The sequence below is a fragment of the Dromiciops gliroides genome, chromosome 3, assembly GCF_019393635.1.
Source record: "Dromiciops gliroides isolate mDroGli1 chromosome 3, mDroGli1.pri, whole genome shotgun sequence".
NCBI lineage: Eukaryota > Metazoa > Chordata > Mammalia > Microbiotheria > Microbiotheriidae > Dromiciops > Dromiciops gliroides.
In genome coordinates this window covers 572,298,642-572,321,743 of record NC_057863.1, presented here as the reverse complement: position 1 = coordinate 572,321,743, position 23,102 = coordinate 572,298,642, and the positions used below count along the sequence as shown (strand labels likewise).

Below are 23,102 nucleotides of genomic sequence, written 5' to 3'. Positions count from 1 at the left end.
CTTCTTGGTATCTACCTACAGGAAGTTGTTCATCTCACTATCTCATCCTTCTATTATTCCTATAAGTGCTAGTGACTAGGCAGTAGTTAAGGGAGTCAGTTGAATGAGGAAGTGTCAAATTAAGACCTACACAGACTCAAAATTCTGCCCCCAGATCTGGTTTCTGTTTTCTAGCACTGGGGTCTTGGTTAGTCTTCAAGAGTTTATTAATCACACCATGTATCAGGCACTTTGCTAAGCATTTGAGGGAGAAAGAAGGACAAAAAGGACAGTGCTTACCCTCAAGAAGCTTCTATTCTCCTGTGGAAGTCAGCATTCAAAACACTGTACAGACAGGCTTTATGCTGTGCAAATGGAAAGTGATCTCAGAGGGAAGGCACTAGCTGGAGAAGGAATCTGGGAAAGACCTTTTGCAGAAGGTAGGATTTGAGCCCAGTCTTGAAAGAAGTCAAGTAGATGGAGGTGTAGAGGGAGAACATTCCAGTTATGGGATACAGACAGTGATAATGCACAAGAGTTGAGCAATGGAGTGTCATGGGTGTTGGATTGTAGAGTCAATGGTGGAGAATAAAGCATAAGAAGAATGGAAAGGCAGGAAGGAGCAGGTTGTGAAAGGCTTTAAATACCAAACAGAAGATTTTAAAATTTCATCCCAGAGTTAATAAGGAGCCATGAGAGTTTATTGAGTTGGGCAGGGTCCAGGGGAGGAACTAATATGGTCAGACCTACATTTTAAGAAAATCATTTTGACAACTGAGTAGAGAGAATTATTGGAGGAGAGGAAGAAGACCTAAGACAATCACTCCATTTCCTCCTAACTCTGGTGAATGTTGGTATTCAGATAGAAATTTAAAATAACATTGCATAAGAAACAGATTCCGAGTTGAGAAGAGGCACTTTAAGATAATTTTACAGGTTCTTTTCAAGAATCCAGTTGTCCTTGCTACCACATTTGTTCTCCATCATGTTCTGAATACACACACACACACACACACACACACACACAGTCTCAGGTTATGCTATTGGACTCTGTCACATACCTTGGATATCATCTTTTCACATGGAGAGGCTGGGAACCTGCCTCTGGGATAGTCATGATAACTTACAAAGAAAGTGCCTTGAATAGACTTCAGATCATTCAGACACATTCTCTGACTGGTCAGGTGGACTAATTAATTACCTGTTGAAGAAGAGGTTCTTTGATGGATCCTAGAGGTATTCAAAAAGGTCTATCTGCTAACCTACCTTTTGTTTACCTCGTTTGGTGACTCCTTTCCTAGCAGCCAGTGAAACAAGGCTGCATGGGGTGGGGGAAGTGATAGAGCCTTCTCCCTTCTGTGGCCTTGGGGCCCTATGAAAGTGCTTTGGTCTTTGACCTCTGCATTTGTTTTTGTTTTTTTTCTTTTAGGAGAAGGAGAGTGGAGCTTCTGACCATGTGAGTTTAAAAGGTCAGGAAAGGGCTCTGGCATCCAGAGTCTGGGGTCCAGGGCCAGTGCAACAAGGATGCCCCAAGAAGCAAGGAGTGCCCTTTGAGAGCCCAGCCCAGTGGTAGCTGAGACAAGAACTCTTCGAGCAGAGATGCCACTTTTGGATGTGAACTCTGACACGGACTGATATTATGTAGGAACTGGACTAGGTTTTGAGTCCACTTCCCCTCAGACACCAAGGTGGTGTGGGAAGAGGATGCCCCTGAGGTATTGGGGGAAATGTCTGTATGTTTGTTCTTGCTCTATCTATAAGGTATATATCCATTTGTAAAAGCTGATCAATGTAGAATGGTTCAATGGAACTAGGGTGCTAATCACTGGCTCCTAAGAAAGGGGGAGAATGGGAAGGTGACACAGCTGGTGGGATTTTAAGCTAGTGTCAATAAAGAAAGAGGCACCCCTGCAAACCCCTCAGAGTACCCTAGCTCCCTGAGGAAGAGATGTAACCAGTCTGGCTTTGGGAGAGGAAGCTTTAACATATTTGGTACAGTTAGAACCATGATAAAGAGTCCATTTCTCAGTCCCTGTTTTCACTGAATCATGCACTTGAGGGAATCTTTCTCTTGTCTTTTTTAACATTACATGTTATTTTTTTCATCAATAAGCATCTTTCCTCTCTTCTTCCCACCTACTACCTTCCTTTCTATTAAAAAAAAGCCAACTTCTGTAACAAAAACCACATAGTCAAACACAAATACATACCCACCATTCACTATGTCCCAAAAACGCATGTCACAACTCCTCATATTCAGTCCATCACCCCCTTACTCTTTGAAGAGGGGCAGTATTCTAAATCATTGGACTTCTGGAATCATGGTTGATCATTGCATGGATCAGAGCTCTTATCTTTCAAAAATGTTTATTTTTATGATGTTATAGTATAAATTGCTTTTCTGCATCATTTCAAAGTGATGTTCAAGTGATACCAACTTTCCCGACCCTTTGCTTGTTTGTATAGATGTCTAGTCCTATCCCAACCTGATAATGTGAAATATAAATCCTTCCCTTCCTTTACTTTTCTTCCCTAAGGTATCTTTTTCCCCTTTCCCTTTGATTTCTCCCTTTAAGATAATGAAACAACAAAAATCACTCCCAGGCTTTTCATCTTATTTGACTCCCTCTATACGATATACTTCATGGTTCTTAGATAATGCTGTATCATCTCCTCCTTACTCATTAAAAATTCAAACACTTTATCTTTACAAAGTCCTTTTATAATCTACTTGCTGGTATTTTACCTTGTTTATGTTTCTCTTTATTCCCATGTTTTCTCTTTCAAAATTCTATTAAGTTCTGGTCTTTTCATCAGAATGCTTTAGAAGTTCTCTATTTCATTAAAACTCTATTTTTAGCCCTGTGTTGTTTTTTTGTTTGTTTGTTTGTTTGTTTTTTAGTGAGGCAATTGGGGTAAAGTGACTTGCCCAGGGTCACACAGCTAGTACGTATCAAGTGTCTGAAGCTGGATTTGAACTCAGGTCCTCCTGAATCCAGGGCTGGTGCTCTGTCCACTGTGCCACCTAGCTGCCCCGTTATACTTGGTTTTGGATAGTAAATGAGTCTTGGTTCTTAAGTGTCTAGGCTTTTCTGTTTTAGAATGTTATATCATATACTTTTCTTTTCTTTATAGTGATAGCTGCTAAATCTTGTTTGATCCTGATTGCAGTTTTTTGGTACTTAAAATTTTTTATTTCTGAAAGTTTTTTATTATTTTCACCTTCATCTGAGAACTCTGGATTTTGGCTTTGATGTTCCTAGGAGTTTTCATTTTGGGTTTTCTTTCAGGAGGTGATGACTGTATGCTTTCTATTTTTAATTTGTCCTCTGATTCTCAGAGTACTGAGCAGTTCCCGCCCCCTCCCCCCTGCTGAAATATAGTATGCAGGAGCTCTCTCTCTCTCTCTCTCTCTCTCTCTCTCTCTCTCTTTTTTTGGTCATGCTTTTAGGTAGTACAATGATTCTTAAATTATCACTCCTTCATCTGTTTTCTAGGTCACTTATTTGGGAAGAGATATCTTGTTTTCTTCTATTTTTTCAATCTTTTAACTTTGTTTTATATTTCTTGTGGGGGGCAGCTAAGCGGCACAGTGGATAGAGCACCAGCCCTGGATTCAGGAGGACCCAAGTTCAAATCTGGCCTCAGACACTTGACAATTACTAGCTGTGTGACCCTGGTCAAGTCACTTAACCCCAATTGCCTCACCCCCCCCCCCCCCAAAAAAAAGAAAAAAAAGAAATGATTATCTTTTTTGTGGGGCACATAGAATATTGGATTTCTGCTCTGTTCTAATTTTCAAGAGCTGTTATTTAGGAAAGGGTTTTTTTTTTTTTTTTTTGGGGGGGGGGGGCTAGGAAAAGTTTTGTACCTCTTGTACCACCCTGTTAACTGTCCTAAGTCTATCCTCCATAGCTCTCATTTATTTTCAGATTCTTTCCTCTGTTGCTCCCATTCAATATATAATATCATTTTAAAACTCATTTTTAACTCTTGCTTTATTTCTTCTAGGAATTCTATTTGATCTTGTGGTCAAGCTGTGTGTGTGTGGTTTAGGTTTTATGAGTGTTTGGAGTTATTCTCATTCTCTGGATTTGCGCTTTTGGGTATTCCTGGCTTCATAATAATCCTTTATTTCTTTATTGTTGTTTAGTTATTCTTCCAGAGATGGACTAGAGATAGGAGCTCTTTTAGGACTGTTTTGACCCTGGCCTCTCTGGTAGAACACCATGCTGCTCTCCAGGGGAGGGAACTGCATCCATTATCTACTCTGGGGTTATCTAGGTAACCCCACACTGGGTGCTCTGGGTACTGAGTTTATGCTCCAGGACCTAAGCTTCTGCCTTGGGTTAGGACTGAATCTAAAATCTATCTACTCTGAATGTCCTGTGCTGTAGGCTTAGATAGGCTTTCCAGATACAGTCCTTGATCTTAGCTCACACTGGTTACAGAGTTCCTGCCCTGGCCACTTGCTTTTTAGGTTAAATTTGTGATCTTGTGCTAAAAAGATTACTCACTATAGCCTCTCCTGTCCTGCATCCTCCTACCTCACCATTTTGGCTGTGTTTCTCCTCTTGATTCTTAGTTATCAGAACTATCTCATAGGAAACAAGGAAACATGACTTTTTTTGTCTGCATTTCACCTTTTTTCTTCCCAGTCCTGTCTTTTGTGAATATTGCAGAAGACTCAAGTCTGCTTGTTAACCTGTAAACTCATTGGTCACTCATCTCACTCCTGGCTCTCATTGTGAGCCTCAAAGTGAGCTTGGACTCCAAGGCTAGGTGAAGGCAGAGAATTGATCTGGTTCTAATATAGTTCCCATACTCCAACCCATGTGCCCCTAGTCTAGAAAAGGGAAAATCTATGGCCTAAGAGGGTAAGACCTACTCTGGCCATCTGTGTCCACCAACCTAGTGGAAGAGGATAATCTGCCACTGATCTGAGGAAGTGTTGGCTCCATCAGTTGGTGATAAATAATACTAATAATAGTTCCCATTTATTTGGCAAGCCAGTTTATAAAGCACTTTTCTCCCAAGAATAGGAGGTAAGCAGTATAAATTGAAGTAAACAGTACAAATTTTATCATCCCTTTTTTGTAGATGAAGAAACTGAGGACCAGAGAGGTTTATTTTATAGTGATCTCATCTAATCCCCTTGTTTTACACATAAAGAAACTAAAACCCAGAGAAATGAAATGACTCACCTGAAATCACAGTGGCTGAGCTAGAATTTGAACTGAGGTCCTCTTTACTTAAACCCAATGCTCTTTCTATTATATCAGCCTTCCTCAAAGTTACAAAGCTAGAGAACACCAGAATGAGGACCTGAATCCAGATCTCCTCTCTTAGGGTCCAGCACTCTTCTATCACACCTTCCTGGGCACACACACACATACAACCAACCCAGAAAGCTGCATCATTTTTGAAGTGAAAGGGTGGAATCTTCCCTCTTCCTTCCATATCTTCCCTGATGTTGTTCCTTATATGCCTTCTTCCCCACCTTCAACTATAATAAAACAAATATAAAAAACACCCCCCCCAAAAAAAAACCCTCCCTCCTACATTTTCATGTTTCTTTTGGCTGATTTTAACCTAAGGTGATCTTATTTCACTTGATGAATTTATGCTGGATAGTTTCTCCCTATACTGGAGTTGGCTCTAGTGAGCAACACAGAGAACGTCTCTACTGGCTTTTCTCCAGATAATCTGTCTCAATACTTCTTTTTTCCTTTGTCAATGGAAGACTTCAACCCGGTCATCTATTATGCATAATGTATAAGAGAGTTTGAGATGAAATAACGCGTAAACACAGGACTCTGTGCCCCCATAGAGTCTTTCGTTGTAATCTTCAACCGTCTCAAGGAACAGGATAACACAGAACTGGATGTCACTTTTCATCTTCAATTTCCTTAAATTATTTTTAAAATTTCAATGATGTGTGTGTGTGTTTTAAGTAATTGCCAAGACTAACTTCTAGTTTATCCTTCCTGTCTTTCCCCTGTTAGTTATTCCCTGAAAGGGAATCAAGTACCACCCAGCCCGTGACACTAAGATGAACTGCTAAGAAATCAAAGAACTTGGTTGTCTAAAGGCAGGCCACAGTTGTTTCCTTTCTTAAAGCTGCCCATTTCAAAAGCCATCAAACACGAGGCTGTTTAGTGTTGTTAATTCCCTCATCAACCCAGGCAACCAACTATGGGTGGGCCATTTATTTAAGTCAAAGAAAACAGCAATAAAGTTTTGAACACTTCTTCAGTGGGTAGGAATTAGAAATGAATCATGCACTTTTTTTTTTGGGTGAGGCAGGTTGGGGTTAAGTGACTGCCCAGGATCACACAGCTAGTAAGTGTTAAGTGTCTGAGGCTGGATTTGAACTCAGGTCCCTCCTCAATCAGGGCTGGTGCTCTATCCACTGCGCCACCTAGCTGCCCCAAATCATGCACTTTTAAATACAAATATTTGATTTTGTCTCTTGGGACAATTCAGGTATGTTTACATGTCATGATTTTTGCTACTACTTACTCAAAAAGGTTGTCATGGTGCCTTCCACAGGTCATTTAGCCCATACCTTCTATGGAACTGACTTTCAGGGTGTGCTATGGGACAAGTGGTGAGCTCTAAGAATCACCAATTGATCAGGTTCTGGTCATTTTTAATATTAATATGTCATCTACATTTTGTTTCTGATAGGAGTTACTTTATTTGCTATATTTAATAATAATGTGCAGTCCCTTTTAATGATTCCACCCTTCTTGCTAGGACCAAAAAACATCTTTTTAGTCCAAATAGCCTTCCAGTGATGCTATGTGGCTGGAAGTCAAGTCAAATAGCATTAATTAAGCACCCATTATATGCCAAGCACTATGCTAAACTCTGGAGATAGAATGAAAGACAAAAAACAGTCTGGGAAGACAATAGGCAAACGAATCCATACAAACAAGATATATACAAGACAAATTGAAGGTAGTCTCAGAGGGAAGACATTAAGGTACATTTTTTTTTTTGGCGGGGTAATAAGGGTTAAGTGATTTGCCCAGGGTCACACAGCTAGTAAGTGCCAAGTGTCTGAGGTTGGATTTGAACTAAGGTCCTCTTGAATCCATGGCCAGTGCTTTATCCACTGAGCCACCTAGCTGCCCCCTAGGAAGATATTAAGGTGAAAAAAGACTAGGGAAGACTTCTTATAAAAGTGAGACTATCTGAGAGCCAAAGGAATTCAAGGAAGCTAGGAGGAGGAGTAGGGGGAGAATATCCTGGGCATGAGAGGTAGCCAGAGAAAACACTGAAAATTGGGAGCTGGAGGATTGTATGGCAAGGAATAAAAAACAGGCTGGTGTCACTGGGTGATATAATGTGGGGGTCTGTAAGGTTTAAGAAACCTGAAAAAATAAGAAGGGGGCCAGGTTTTGTTTTGGTTTTTTTTGGTGAGGCAATTGGGGTTAAGTGACTTGCCCAGGGTCACACAGCTAGTATGTGTCAAGGGTCTGAGGCCAGATTTGAACTCAGGTCCTCCTGAACACAAGGCCGGTGCTCTATCCACTGTGCCACCAGCTGCCCCGAAGGGGCCAAGTTATGAAGGGCCTTACAAGCCAAAGAGAGGGATTTATTTTTGATCTTGGGGGCGATAGGGAGCCATTGGAATTTATTGACTAGGGGAGGTGATATGGTAAGACTTGCATTTTGGGAAGACACTTTGGCAGCTGATTCAAGTGGGGAGAAATGTGAGGAAGGGAGATCAAGCTGAAAGCTATTTGCAATAGTCCGGTGTGAGGTGATGGGGGCCTGCACCAGGGTGGTTGCAATGTCAGAGAAGAGGAGGAGTGTATGAGAAATATTATAAAGGTAGAACTGTCAGGCACTTGCTATCCAAACCTTTCCCTCTTTTTGTATGTGGTGGTAAGCAGCAAGTAGTCTCTGAGGTCTTTTGCCCCTCCAGAATGTCCATAATCCAAAAGCACTGGAAACCATTGTCATTGGGGATTATTTGAGATCTCAGGGTACACAAGAAACCAGAGGGTTTTGTTTTCTTAAAAAGAGTGAACTTCCATGCTCAAACATACACCTGCTGCATTCTCATGTCTCAGTAGGAACAATGGGCTTGGGATGATAGCTTCTCTAGCAGAGGTGGTGGTTGGATTAGTCCCCAAGGGGCCTTAGCTGTCACGGGTCTGTCCCCCCACACCTGCTGTTGTTTAACTACCTCAGCTGCCTCCCTCAGCAATGCTGGAGAGCATCAGGGAAGCAGGGGCAGCCTCTGCAGTTGGAACTGGATGTCTTTGAAACTGAGGGTTGGCACCTGGGACCTGAGCTCCTGTGGCCAAACAACCGGGGCCCCTCCAGGGGTGCCTGAGCTGAAAGGACACATCAGGTGCTAGAGAAATGAAGAGGAACAATCCCCCACAAGATCAAACCCCAAAGAATTGAGTATTACTGTTTGCCATAACCATCATACAATGCAGGCGCTGGTTATTTAGGAATACTGATTTTCCACGAAATCTTGCCATAGTGGGAACACAAAGGATTCTGGGCTCAAGGTAACTAACTGCCTTTGGGGGACATAAAGTTGAATCTGTGATTGCTTAATTATATTTAAAGAGGGGACATTAAAAAAGAATTAGGGAAGAGGATTTTATTAGGGTTTGAAGTATAGGGCCCAAGATTGTTTTGTTAGAACATGGTGCCTCACTGGCCATTTAGCTGTATATTTATGGAAGCCTTTTGTTAGAACTAAAGACTGGAAAAAACAAAGTCAGAAGTGAAACCTACTACTGTGCCTGTTCAATAAATACAGAGAATGACCAATTTCAAATCATTAAGCAATTATTAAGTACCTACTAATAAATCCCAGATTAAATCTCCAGATTAAAATATCCCAGTGTAGGTCTCCAAAATTTTGAACACTGGTCTTTTGTTAGAGACATTGTACTGGAGGTGCTGGGAAAACAAGTATAGAAGTGAGACATCCTCTTCCCTCAAGGAATTTATATCCACTGCCAGAATATGATTGGTCGCCTCATATGACATAAGTAAGTGAGTCTGATCAGAGCATTTATACAGAAGCTCTAGACTTAGAATAAGTCGTTACTTTGTCTGACCTCTTGAATATCATTTGCATATCATTAATTTAATGTCAGAATGTATGGGGATTCAGAGCACTTTTACTATACTAGACCCCAGAAGGGACCTTATATGATCTTGTCCAATCCTTCATTTTACAAATGAGAAATTCTCTTCCCTCATCTGATTCTAGCCATTGGCCAAATTCTTCCCTTCTGCTCCTTTTTTCTGCTGTGTCAGATTGCCCCTGCCTCACCAGGAAAAAAAAACGAAACAAAGCCAAACCACTAGTTAGATCGGCCAGTCAGTCAACAATATTAAACAACTCACTGTGTGTCAACTCACTGTGCTGTACTGGGCATTATGTCCAGTCTTTTCTCTATATTTTCTATTTGCTTTTGTATACCTTGAGTCATGAGTTCAGGATTAGTGGATTTTAAAGACCCTTCTCCACTTTAAAAGCAATCCTTCCAGGCAGGTTATGTAAAGTACCCTAGGAGAGTATAGCTTTTTGTCTTTAAATTACTTGAAGAAGACCAGTTTTCAAAGTTTGGGAGATCTTCTCCCAGTGATATTCAACTAGTTTAATGGAAGGGTTAGCATCAAAAACAAGGGAAATGCTTATAATTATGACTTCTTTCCACAGAAAATATATTTTCCAGAGGCAGTGTGGTATAGCGGAAAGTATCCTATACTGTAAGACAGGAAGCCAAATTTATATCCTTGGCTCCACCATTAACTGAGTTGCTTAAGTTGTCACTTATCTTTCCCAGTTTCTTTATCTGCATAATGAGCTGTATTGTAAAGTTCCTTCCAGATCTAACACACTTTTATTCTAAGACTTCTTTTTTTTTTTAAGTGAGGCAATTGGGGTTAAGTGACTTGCCCAGGGTCACACAGCTAGTAAGTGTTAAGTGTCTGAGGCCGGATTTGAACTCAGTTCCTCCTGATTCCAGGGCCGGTGCTCTATCCACTGTGCCATCTAGCTGCCCCCTCTAAGACTTCTTAAAGGGGGCAGCTAGGTGTCACAGTGGGTAGAGTTTCGGGCCTGGAATCAGGAAAACTCCTCTTCCTAAGTTTAAATCTAGCCTCAGACACTTCCTAGCTGTGTGACCCTGGGCAAATCACTTTACTCTGTTTGCCTTCATTTCCTCATCTATAAAATAAACTGGAGAACTGAAATGGCAAAAACCTCAGTATCTTTGCCAAGAAAGCCCCAAATGGGGTCACAAAAGAGTTGGACCATGACTGAAATGACTGAAAAACAACAAGGCTACTTAAAAGCAGGAATTAGTTTGGTCATCAGGTTCATAAGAGAGGAATTATGGTCTCTAGTTGACTGGGCCCTGGTAGTCTAGTACATCTTGAGCCTGGCAAGAGAATGTGGCCTTACCAAATGACAGAATCTATCTGGTTAAGTTATAGTGATGTAGATGGATAAATGAAATCCACTATTTAGTTGGGAACAGAGTCTTTTAGGGAAAGGTTATAAGAACTGTGATTATTTTGTAAGAGAGAAGGTTAAAACAGATAAATGAAAGTTTCAAGTTCACAGCATTGTTAGGTGACTGAAGAGTTGCAGCGGGGAGGGGAGAAGGGGCAGGAACAAAGAAAGACAGTGGAAGCTGAATGATATGAGGGAAAAAGCATAAAATTATCTGTTGTTTTATAAACGCCTCTGTTGTATATCACTCTGGTGAATTATATATAGGTGAATATAGAAGTGAATTATAGTGGTACCTAAGGCCATTGGCCTAGAAAAGAAAGCAGCTGAGGCAGCTAGGTGGCATGGTGGATAGAGCACTGGCCCTGAAGTTGGGAGAACCTGAGTTCAAATCTCACCTCAGATACTTCCTAGCTGTGACACCCCAGGCAAGTCACTTAATCCCAATTGCCTTTAAAAAAAATAATAAAAGGAAAAGGAGGCAGCCTTCAAAAATCCTTCTGGGAGGAGAGTGAAGATAGGTACATTTAACTCCTCAAATGAAACCTCACATTTGCAAGCAATCAGCACAAATTTTGCATAGGATAGGCAGCATATTATCAGTAGGTTATGACAACCCACAGGACACATTTCTTCCAGTTACACAATATCCAGTTAATATAGAAGGCTCTGCTGTAACACAGTGCTAACTCCAAATCAAATATTCTGAAACTGATTCAAGAACTCAGGAGTGACAGAAGAAAGAACATTTCTTACCTGAAATTCCTTTTAAGTTAGCTTTGAATGGATCAAACAGATCTGTGATCCCTAAAGAACTTAAAACATCTTTCAGGTTGAAGTGGTTTTGGATCCTGAACCTAAAACAAAGTACAACTTTTATTTAAGAATATTCTCATCTCACATACCAAATGACCTCCCAAATGAAGCTCCTTGGCGCTCAAGGTTACCATGATATGGCCCTGGACTACCTTTGCAGCCTTCTCTACATGAATTCTTTTCATGTTCTAGCCAGACTAAATTACTTGTTATTCTCTTGTTCTTTCCTACCTCCACTTCTGTCCTCATGCTCTTTCTCCTTGACATTGCCCAAATCTCCAGCTTTTGAAATTCTACCTATCCTTCAGGGCTCACTGCAAGTGTTACTTACATCACAAGACCTGGTCAATCTAACTGTTTGTCTTCTCCTTCCTCTGAATTCACATAATGCTTTGTACCGTTTTTTTCCAGTGCTGATCAAATACTGCTTTGTGTTACAGTGATTTCTAGATTAATCTTAGTCCCCTTCATAGACTTTTAAGTACCTTTGGAAGAGTCTTATTCACATTTCCATCTCCCTCAGTACCTAACACACAGTAGATGTTTAATAAATGTTTGCTGAATGAGTAAATGACTGAATACCCAATTTCATTTTCCTATTTATATTAAATAAATCTCGCATCTTTGATCAGTTGTCATTTTTTAATCTTTTATATTCCTAGCACTTTTCATATAGTGTTTTTTAACTGAAATATTTTTCAATTAATAAAAAATCTATTTTTTCTCTCTTCCATTACTCTACCACCCACACTGAAAAAACAAAACAAAACCCTTGTGATATATTCAGGCCCAAGCAAAACAATTCATTGGCTTTGGCCAAAAAATATGTCTCAAGATGTACTCTGAGTTCATCTCTTTTCTGTCAGGAGGTAGGTAGTATGCTTTATTATTGGTCCTGGGAATCATGGTTGGCTTTTTCCCTATTTTTAAAAAAATGTCTGATTGTTATCTTTTATCTTAACCTGACTGTCATTTCTCTATCACATTCTTCATGTTTCACCCCCTGCCCAGATTGTAACAAAGAAAAATTATAACATATACAGTGTTCTTTCCCAGTCAACAAATGTTTCTTTGTCATGAAGAAGACTGTATGCTTTATTTTTGCTTCTCTCAGATCTCCAGTGTTTTTTCCATTACTCAGGGCTCACATTCTTTTTATTGTTCATTCATATACAATGTTACAGTCAGTGTATATTGTTCTCTGGTTCTGCTTGTTTCATTTTGCATCTTGATACAAATCTTCCTATATTTTTCTGAATTCTCACAGTCATCATTTCTTTCTTTCCCTAGATTCAGGGGTACCCAAATTTTGAATGGGACATCTACATTTGCATTTTTTCCCAAAGAAGCTTGGAGCTGAGGATAGCTTTGAATAAAACTATCCTCCATCTTCCCCATCTTAAAGTCAGTGTTTACCCTTGGTTGATTTTGTGTAAGAAGTAGACCAGTTTTGCTTTAAAAAAATTGATGAGTATGTTTTGTTCCTACTCTTGGACTAAAGGGCCTGGCCTCTTAGGAAAACGCTGTTTTGAAGAGTAACTCATTAAGATGAAATAGAGAGATTGCTGATCTAAATCTAGCACACTAGTATCTCAGGTTTTCTTTCATGTATATCAGAATCATTCTAGAAGTATTAGAAGAATCTTCAAAATAGCTTTGCTGAAGCCCTACAAAAGTGGGGTCAAGCCAGTGGGCTCTTTTGAACTTCAATTTCCCTGGAGCTTTTTCCTGTGCTTAGTAGTTACAGGCTTATTCCCATTGCCAATTAAAAATTTAGCTTACTTTTTAAAGAAAATACATTTTATTGATGTCTTTTGTTTATTTTATCACCAAAAATGTCCACCAGTGCCCCCAGCCATCCCATATAACAATATTTTTAAATAAACCAAAGAAAAAGAAGAGAAAAACATCAGCATATATTTTAAAATTCTGAAAATAGGTACAATGCATCACAACTGTGTATCTTCCACCTCTGCAAAGGAGTGAGATGGAAGTGTTATCTATATCTATTCCATGGAGCCATGTTTATTCTTTTAGTTTTAATTTAATTTAATTTAAATTTTATTGCATTATTCACCTTTGATTGCTTTGTGGTTATTCTTAACACTTGTAGTCATTGTGTATGTATTTTTTCCATATCTCTGCTTACTTCATTCCGTATCAAATAGTATAAATCTATCCATGCTTCTCTGTATTCATCATTTCTTACAGTACAATAATAATCCATTACATTCAGTGCCACAATTTGTTTAGCCATTTGATGACTTTCCCAACTGATGCCCTTCTGCTTTGTTTTCATTTTTGGTATCCAACTTACTATTGAAGATTCTGGACAAAGGGGCACATTTTCTCTTAGTTTCTGCCATCAAAATATTTTCTACCAATTGCTCTGATTCCTTCTCGTATGTAGGACCAAACTCCTTTATGTTATATTCTAGAGGCCCTCTTGTGAGATTTGCCAAAATACCAGGGTTTTTGCTTTGTTTTTATGACGTGTATATTTGGTTTTGAAAAGCAAGGGAAGGCTTCATTTCAGAGCAAGCCTTACCCTTTGTGCCGATACTGCCTAACTCCACATTAGACCTCAAGGCTTAACTCCCTATGTGTCTGTATGTTTTTGCAATAGTTCATAGTCTTATTTTTAGCTACTAAGGGATCACTGCCAAGGCCCCAAAAGGTTCTACTTTCCCCTAAAGGAGATGAGCACACAGTCAACAGAGGAGGACTGCAGTGGAGAATAATAGTAAATCAGTCAAGAAGCAATTATTAAAAAAAAGAAGCAATTATTAAACAGCTCCTCTGTTTCAGACCTTCTGCTAACTGCTGGGGATACAAAGAAAGGTAAAAGACAGTCCCTGCTCTCATGTTCTAATGGGTATGATAATGTTCAAAAAACTAGGTCCTGGATAAAAGGGAGATAACCTACAGAAGGAAGGTAATAGCATTAAGGGGGATTGAGAAAGTTAGCCCTTTAAATTATTTTTGTATTTATGAATGATTTTTATTTGTTTAGCCTCTTTTGTTCTTCTATGATTTGGATAGAGAGCCAGCCTTGGAGCCAGAATGACTCTGGATTCAAGTTCTGACACTAACCTGGAATAGGTCCTCGTCACCTCAGGCCTGGACACAGCCTCAGCACATAGTTGGCCTTAGTAAGTGCTCATTAACCAGTTGGTCTTCCTGCCTGAAGTCTCTCCCTACTCCAGTACATACTCCATTCAGCTGTCAGACTGATCTTCCTGAAGCATGGATGTGACCATGTCGCCTTCTTACTTGATCAACTCCAGTGGTTCCCTATCCTTCCTCCCTCCTCCCTGCTTCTTGTCTCCCTTAGCTTCCTTCTAGTCCCAGCTAATATCCCACCTTCTGCAAGAAGCCTTTTTTTTTCTTTTTTTTCCTGTGGGGCAATGAGGGTTAAGTGACTTGCCCAGGGTCACACAGCTAGTCAGTGTCAAGTGTCTGAAGCCGGATTTGAACTCAGGTCCTCCTGAATCCAGGGCAGGTACTTTATCCACTGTACCACTTAGCTGCCCCCAAGAAGCCTTTTTCTATCCTCCTTAATGGTAATGCCTTCCCTTTGTCATTTTTCTCCAACTTATCCTGCATATAACTTGTATGTATATAGGTGTTTGGCTGTTGTCCCTCCAATTAGACTGTGAGTTCCTTGAGAGCAGGGACTGTCTTTTGCCTTTCTTTATAGTCCTAGTGCTTCAGAAGTCTCTAGCACATAGTAGGGGCTTAATAAATATTTACCCACTGACTCTTTTTGACCCACACTGGCCTCTGGTAGGAATGGAAGCAAATAATGAGTTGCTTCCAGGATGTCTTTGCGAGACATAGTGGAAAGAGAACTGGGCTTCTGGGAATTGGGAAACCTGGGCTCTATTTCTTGTTCTTCTGTTAATTCACTCTGCTACTGAGCATATCAGTTCAATTCCTCAATTATTTATTAAGAACCAGACACTGATAGACAAAAAACAAAAGCAAAAACAGCCTCTACCCTCAAAGGTCAAGGGACCTATATTCTATTGGCAAGTCAAGTAAGTTCCTTGACCCACAATTTCTCCATCTACAAAAAGAGAAAGAGTACATGATCTAAGGTTCCTTCTAGCACTAAAAATCTCTAGGTTTCAAGGTTTCTTCTTGCTGGTAGTTATATACTATGATCTATTCATATGTATAAAACTGAAAATAACTAGGCAATTTTTTTTTTTTTGGTGAGGCAATTGGGGTTAAGTGACTTGCCCAGGGTCACACAGCTAGTAAGTGTTAAGTGTCTGAGGCTGGATTTGAACTCAGGTCCTCCTGAATCCAAGGCCAGTGCTCTATCCACTGCGCCACCTAGCTGCCCCTAGGCAATTTTTAAAAAAAAAGTAATAAACATTTTTATTTATAGTGTTGGGTTCCAATTTTTATCCCTCCTTCACTCCCTCCCCTCACTCCTCCCTGAGGTAGGAAAATGTTTAAAAAACAGGTTTTGTGTATTTGTACCAAGGTCTATGTGTCAAACTGTATGAAGGCATAGCAGTATTGATATCTCTGATTCTGACATCACCTTCATTTCCCAACATCTCTCCGCTCCCCTTCCCAGAGGGTCATCCCTTAAAACAAAGACTTTTTTAAAACTAGGCAACCCATCATCCAGGTCTGATATTATTTGTAGCATCCTACTCTCATAGCTCCTCTCCTCTGCAAAGAAGGGAGAGAGGTAAATTCTTACATCTTTTCTTTGAACCAATCTTGGTCATTATAATTTTGGTCGCTCCCTTAAAAATAGCAGCAACAAAAACATAACCATTCTAGACTTAATCTTTGGGACTACTTATTCCACAGCTGAAAATATGAAGGTGAAGGTGATCAATGAAAACATCAAAAGAAGGAAATGAAGGCTTTCCTCATCTCTTACCACAGTGGTTCTAACATATGGGTTATTCCCCCTGGGAGAAGGTTCAGTGGTGTCTTGGGAAGTTGGAAATGTGTGACTGGGCTTTAGAAAGCATCAAATTTCCCACAGTGAAATGGGTGGGATGGACAGGGTCTGTTACAGATACCTCATTCCCCCTTTTATTTTAGAACAAAACCACTTACCTGGGTAGGAAAACATCCATCTTTATTCTCTTCAAACTATTTGTCCATATGTGAATGGCACTGGCCGTGAGGTGTGGCTCAAGAAAGGCCAGAGGGGTTGCTTTGTCCCAAGGGAGTACCAGGAATAGGCTCACTGAGCTTCCTCGATAAGGCAGTTCAAGCACCCCAACCTGCTGCTTAGCTGTGACCTGGAACTGGCCTGAGGGGTTCATTGAATTAGGGGTTATTGTCCATTCTGACTATTTGAGTTAGTTTCTTCCAAAGGTTAAAACGCTTTTCCTAAAGTACAGGTCTGACTATGTAATTTTCTCACTCTGTAAACTACAGTGGCTCACTATTACCTCTAGGATTAAATATAAATTCTGTCTGAAATTTAAAGCTCTTCACAATATAAGCCTAACCTATTTTTCTCACCTTCTTACACACAATTCTCCTTCATGCATACAACAGTCTAGTCAAACTAACCTCCATACTGTCTTCCTATAAGATACTTTATGACCTAATTCCATGTCTGACATGTAGGTAAAAGTGCTGTAGTTGGAGTTGGGAAGACCTGAGTTCAAATCTTTCCCCAGGTACTTTCTAGCTACGTAACCTTTGGCAAGTCACTTAACCTCTCTTAGCCTCAGTTTCCTCATCTGTACAACAGGGATAAAAATAGAACCTATCTCGTGGGGTTGTTGTGCCTTCCCTCAGTTAACAATTTCCCATTTTCCTGTATATAGCTTGCTTTGAATATATTTGTTTGCATGTTGCCTCCCCATTCAATTGTAAGCTCCTGGAGGGTAGGGACTATCTTTTGTCTCTTTTTGTATCCCTGGTGCTTAACACAGTGCCTGGCACATTGTAGGTACTTAATGAATGTTGATTGATTGAGGTAGTATATACAAGACACTTTGCAAACCTTAAAATATTATTAACTATAATATATTAATTATAATAAATTAATTTATAATTAATAATAATTGTGATATGATTTACCTCCTTTCCTTTATATTTTAGAATCCTTAGTTTCTTTCAAAGCTTAGTTGAGGTACAGTACCACCTGCCTTCTAGTGCTTTCCCCCAAAGAATTACCTTGAATCTATTTCATATCCACATTTACAAAATACTATACATATTGTCTAGCCCAGCTAGACTGTAAGCTCCTTGAAGGGATGGGCTATCTAACTTTTGTCTTTAGATTCCCTCCACATTGCATGGTGCCTGACATAGAGTATGTGCTTTAAAACTGTTTATTGTTTGATTGATCGTTTGGCAAACAGTCCCACTCCTCTTGTTACATGGACAGCAGTAACATGTATTGAGGAACAAGGTGAGCAGGCTGTTTGTCCTTAGGAAAAGGTTTCTTCATAGGATTAGAATGGACAGCAGATGTTCCAGCATTGCAGTGATTTACTAACGAGAATGTGCCTCTCCAGGCATCTCTCTTCTTCTCTGGCACAAGACAGAATGTGCCTGATGAATCACTGCCAGCTATGCCAATTAGAGAGTGTTAGAATTCCAAAACAGTCACTAGGATTTCAATCTAGGAATGTGCTGTGAGAAGGTTTACGCTCAGGAGAATCACCCAAGTTCTCAGCCCTCTTAACACCCTATCGCAGCAAATAGTTTATCAGTGAAATTGATCCTTTTAAAAGTTCAGAGAAGTTATGAAAGTCCATGGGGGTTGACTTGGTCTAAAGGTTCTGGGTAACCTATTAAATATCTCCTTACTTTTTAAAGTGCAATGGAAAATGTCAAACCTGAAAGAGTGTGAGATCTCACCCTCTGCTCTGCTTTACAAGTCTGCCCTTTGGGTGAATGTCTAGAAAGGCCTTTCTCAGGAGGCATTAAAGAGCAACATTCTGAACTTGGAGGATGTCTCACAGACTGTATAGTATGTGGAGCAACAGAAAAAGACAATCAACTTTATCCTTGGGTAGCACAGAGCACTCATCTGGATGCTCTCTCATGTACTTAGCGGCTCATCCCCCCACTGCAACATCACCCCGTCCATTAACCATCGATGTCTGTGTTTAGTGTCTGGTACTCCCACGAAACTGTGATCTTCATGAGGGGAAAGGACTTTGGAGTGGTCCCAGCACCTAGCCCAGGGTTACAAACATTGTGGGTGCTTAATAAAGTTTTGGGACGAGGATCACAAAAAATATCGTGAGCCATCCATCACTAGTATTATGAAATTGAAAATGAGGAGAATGTCCAGATGTTAGGTTTGTGTTTTTATCCCATTATGTCAAATGGAGCTTGACAGGGTTTTCACAACCCATCGTCAATATTTTGATATGAATCTGCTTTCTACCCCTCTGGACTGCTTAGGAAATGGCATGGTATGGGGCAGAACAATGTCCCTGGGTCATCTTTGGTCAGAGTGCCGACCTTCAACTAATGATTTGGATCGACCGGACAAAGAGGATCATTGCCACTGCCCTGCTACTGTGCTTCTGGGCAACCCAGAGGAGCCTGACCCACCCCTAGACAGAATAATTTTTGCTGAATCTTGTCAAGAGACAGAGTTCCTTCAATTGAATCACTGTGGTCATGAAAACTCATGTTATGGTGCTGACACATTACATTTTTGATATGATTTGTCAGCAAAGAAAAGTTCGTCATTATCGAGTAAGATTGCCTATAGTCTAATGTAACTGAAGGACAATTCATTAAAAAGTGAGATTCACTTTTGACTTTTTGTGTGTTTGGAACATTTCTATACATGGTGGTAATTTGATTTAACTCACTAGCTAAAATGTGGGGTTGATTTAAATTCTCCGCATTGGATTAATTTTCTTTCTTTTTTTTCCCCCCTTTGCGGGGCAATGAGGGTTAAGTGACTTGCCCAGGGTCACACAGCTAGTGTCAAGTGTTTGAGGTCGGATTTGAACTCAGGTCCTCCTGCATCCAGGGTTGGTGCTTTATCCACTGCGCCTTTATCCACCTAGCTGCTCCTCTCCACATTCTATTAAAAACATTTGCTTGTGAGTCAAAAAAACAGGGTTCTGCTCCTAGATTGGATGCTAAGATGCTATGTGACCTTAGGCAAATGACAAATCTCTTTGGGGCTTAATTGTCTCTTCTGTAAACTAAGGGGACAAAAGACTGAATGATCTCTATTCGGTTTTATTCATCAAACCCTCATTAGGCACCTAATATGTGCCAGGCACTGAGTTAGGAGTCAGATATACAAAACGGAAACTAAATAGTTTCTCTCCTCAAGGAGCTTACTCCCTAGTGGTGTGGAACAATATGTATAAGCAATAATATAACAATTGGAGGGGAGGAGGGAGGGAGGGGGAAGGGAGGGGGAGAGAGAGAGGGAGGGAGAGGGAGAGAGAGAGAGGAAGAGAGAGAAAATGAGAGAATGAGAATGTTACTAACTGGAGGAAATCAGGGAAGACTTCATGGAGGGTGTGGGGTGGGAGAAACAAGGCATTGAAGCTGAATCTTGAAGAAAAATAAAGACCCTTAGAGGTAGAAATAAGGAAGGATTCCAAGCTTAGGGGGCATCTTATGGAGGTACATGAAAGTGAGATACGGACCATTGACTTTGGCTGGAATATGCAGGGGACTAAGGTGAAATAAGGCTTTAAAGTCAGTCTGGAGCTGGACAGCACACAGCCTTAAATGGTAGGTGGAAGAGTATGTATTTTATCTTAGAAGGAATAGAGAGTGACTAAAGATTTTAGAGCATAGTCAGATCTGTATTTTAGGATGATTATTTTGGCAGCTATGTGGAAGGTAGACTGAAGAAGGGAGAGAGTAGAAGCAGGGTGACCAGTTAGGAAGATGCTGCAATAGAAAAATGTAGAAACAAGAGTGTCCAGGCTACGGTGATGACTGTGTGAGGACAAAGTAGGAGTCGAATGCAGAAGTTTTGGAGGTAGAATTGACAAGACTTGGCCACTGATTGGATATAGAACAGAGGTAACATGGGAAGGGGAAGAGGATATGAACCCCTCAAAAATCACTTAGAGGATGGGAGTTATTTAAACAGAAATGGGAAAGTTTGGAGAAAGACAAAGTTCAGAGGGAAAGATGATCAAAGATGAACACTGGACATGTTGCCTTTGAGATACCTAGGGACATCCGGGGGAGAGATCCAACAGAGAGTTGAAGAGACTGACCATAGAGACTTAAGGAAAAGGTTTATGGCAGCTTTTCTTGAGGAGTAGGGAAGGAGGGAAAGCGCAAAATTCAATCTAGGAAGAACAAAAGCATTTCCGTATAGTAGTGAAGGCCTAATTGCGATGACAGAGCTTGATTTTTTCAGGGGACCTAAGTAACAGTTCCTTTAAAATTCTGTGATTCTACTATTGTGCTGTAAGAAATGATGACAGGGTCAATTTCTGAGAAACCTGGGAGGACTTGTATGAACTGATGCTAAGTGAAGTGAGCAGAACCAGAGCAATTTCTATAATAACAACAGTCTTGTAAAAACAAATAACTTTGAAAGACTTAAGGATTCTGATCAACACAATGACTTCTTACAGTTCCAGAGGCCTCAAGAGGAAGAATGCCTCTCTTGACAGAGAGGTAATAGACTCAGGGTTTAGAGTAAGGCTTTTTTATTATTTGATGTGACCAATTTGGGAATTCGTTTTGCTTGTCTATGCACATTTGTTACGAAAGTTTTGCTTTTCTTTTGTCCAATGGGATTGGATAGTGAATAGGAGGGAAATGATTTTTTTCTCCTTGAAAAAATAAAATGAAATTTTGCTACTACTACTATTACTAATAGTAACTAACATTTACATAGCAACTATTATGTTCCAGGCACTGTGCTAACTTCTTTATAATGATTATCTCATTTGATTCTCACAACAACCCGGAGAGGTAAGTGCTATTATTAGCCCCATTTTAAAGATGAGGAAACTGAGGCAAACAGAGGTTAAATGACTTGCTCAGGGTCACACAGCTATTACATGTCTGAGGCTGGATTTGAACTTAGGTCTTTCCGACTCCAGGCTTGGCGCTCTATCCATTAAGCTACCTAGCCATCCTTATGTGGAAAATACTCACCGTAGTTGACATTAGCAGTTTGGTACATCATGGGAACTTTGAGAATGAGGCCTTCTGTGCTAGTAAAGGACAACACCTGGGTGTCTGTGAAGGCGAATCTCTTTTGCCAAATACTTCGGAAGGACACGGTGCTCACCAGAGCAATCTGAGCAAGTGTCGAATGGATCCTTTCCAAGGAGACATTTCTGGGTTTCTCATCTGCACAGAGGGAGAACCATAAGGAGGAGAGGCAATAGGAAATGGAAGCAAACAGACCTAACTCACACAGTAAAATCTTGCATATGTGTTTGAGCTTTGGGGAATTCCATAAGAGATGAACTGGGTTAACATCTGTAACCTCATAAGAACCATTAAAGCTAACAAATCAGTATGTGCTCATAGTTAAGTGTGGTTACTAATTTAGTGAGGGGCAATGTGGTATAATAAGTGGAGGGCTGACCTAAGAGCTAGGAAGACTTCAACTCAAGTAGTGTCTCTGATACATACTGGCTGTGTGTGTTACCCCTCCTTCCTAGTCTCAGCAATTTTCTGAGACCAAGTCAAAGAGAAGGTCCTGACGTGTATTGGTAGAAGGATTTTCTTTATCCCACAGCTACCTAGACCAATGAAATAAGAGCTCTGGTCCTTGTTCTTATCCCAATAATTACGTTTCCCTTTATTCCTTTTAAAGAGTCTAGTGAAACTGGATTTATTTTATTTTTAGTAATATTGTTTCCAGGTGTTACTAATAGTTTTGCTTGTAGGGTGCTGCTAAACTCTGCTAGCCAACAAAAGTGTCCCAAACTAGGGCTGGGTTTCCCTCCTACCAGGCCTGAAATTCCCTGAATCCAATCCCTTGGATTGGACAAGAAAGGGGGATATTGTCTCTAAAAGGCCACTATTAAATGTTGTCTAGGAACATCCTGGGCAGGGTATCAGTTTTTTCCTCTATACTGGTTTTTCTGGGACTTTATTTTTATTTATTAATTTTTTTTTGGCGGGGCAATGAGGGTTAAGTGACTTGCCCAGGGTCACATAGCTAGTAAGTGTCAAGTGTTGGAGGCAGGATTTGAACTCAGGTCCTCCTGAATCCAGGGCCGGTGCTTTATCCACTGCACCACCTAGCCGCCTCCTCTAACTAGTTTTTATTAGAACCTTTGCTTAGAGCATAACCCGGATTCCACTGGATGGAAATAAAATTCTACCTTGATTTTCACTAGCCTCTAGCTTGCAGTTTAGCATTTCCTTCAGATATTTAAAACATGATTCTGAGAAGGGGTTCGCAGGCTTCACTAGATTGCCGGAGGGGTCCCAGACACAAAAAAGGTTAAGAAGCCCTGGCCTAGATGATCAGACTCTGACATGTCTGAAATCTTAAGGCTGGCAAAATGCTTTATGTATTTCATCCCATGTGACCCTCCTGACAGTCACTGACTACTGATATCATTATCTACATTTTTCAGCTGACAAAATTGGGGCTCAGAGAGGTCACAGGGCTTACCCAGAGTTACAGGAGCAGTAGGTGTCAGAGGTGGGCACAGACATCTCCCTCCTCCAAGCCTAGTACCCTTTCCCCAACAACACCCTATCTCTTTGTTGCCCCTTTGCTCTGACAAGCTTCTGGCAGATCCCCCAGCTTGAGAAACCTCATCTAAGTTATCCTGCCTCCTGCCTCCTTTGGATTTAATATTTTGATCATCTCTGGCTCTGAGGAAGATGGGCT

The 23,102-nt window shown here is 40.4% G+C and overlaps 1 protein-coding gene across 1 annotated transcript in view; it reads right to left on the bottom strand.

Annotated features, from left to right (window-relative positions):
* SERPINE3 (serpin family E member 3) overlaps positions 1 to 23,102 on the bottom strand; it is a 106,962-nt gene that overhangs the window by 16,136 nt on the left and 67,724 nt on the right. Inside the window, exons 5-8 of the mRNA XM_043998482.1 lie at positions 22,191 to 22,202; positions 21,401 to 21,598; positions 16,385 to 16,583; positions 11,237 to 11,337 (exon numbers count right to left, since the gene is read on the bottom strand). Coding sequence (XP_043854417.1) covers positions 11,237 to 11,337; positions 16,385 to 16,583; positions 21,401 to 21,598; positions 22,191 to 22,202 — 510 coding nt within the window. The remainder of the gene's footprint in view (positions 1 to 11,236; positions 11,338 to 16,384; positions 16,584 to 21,400; positions 21,599 to 22,190; positions 22,203 to 23,102) is intronic.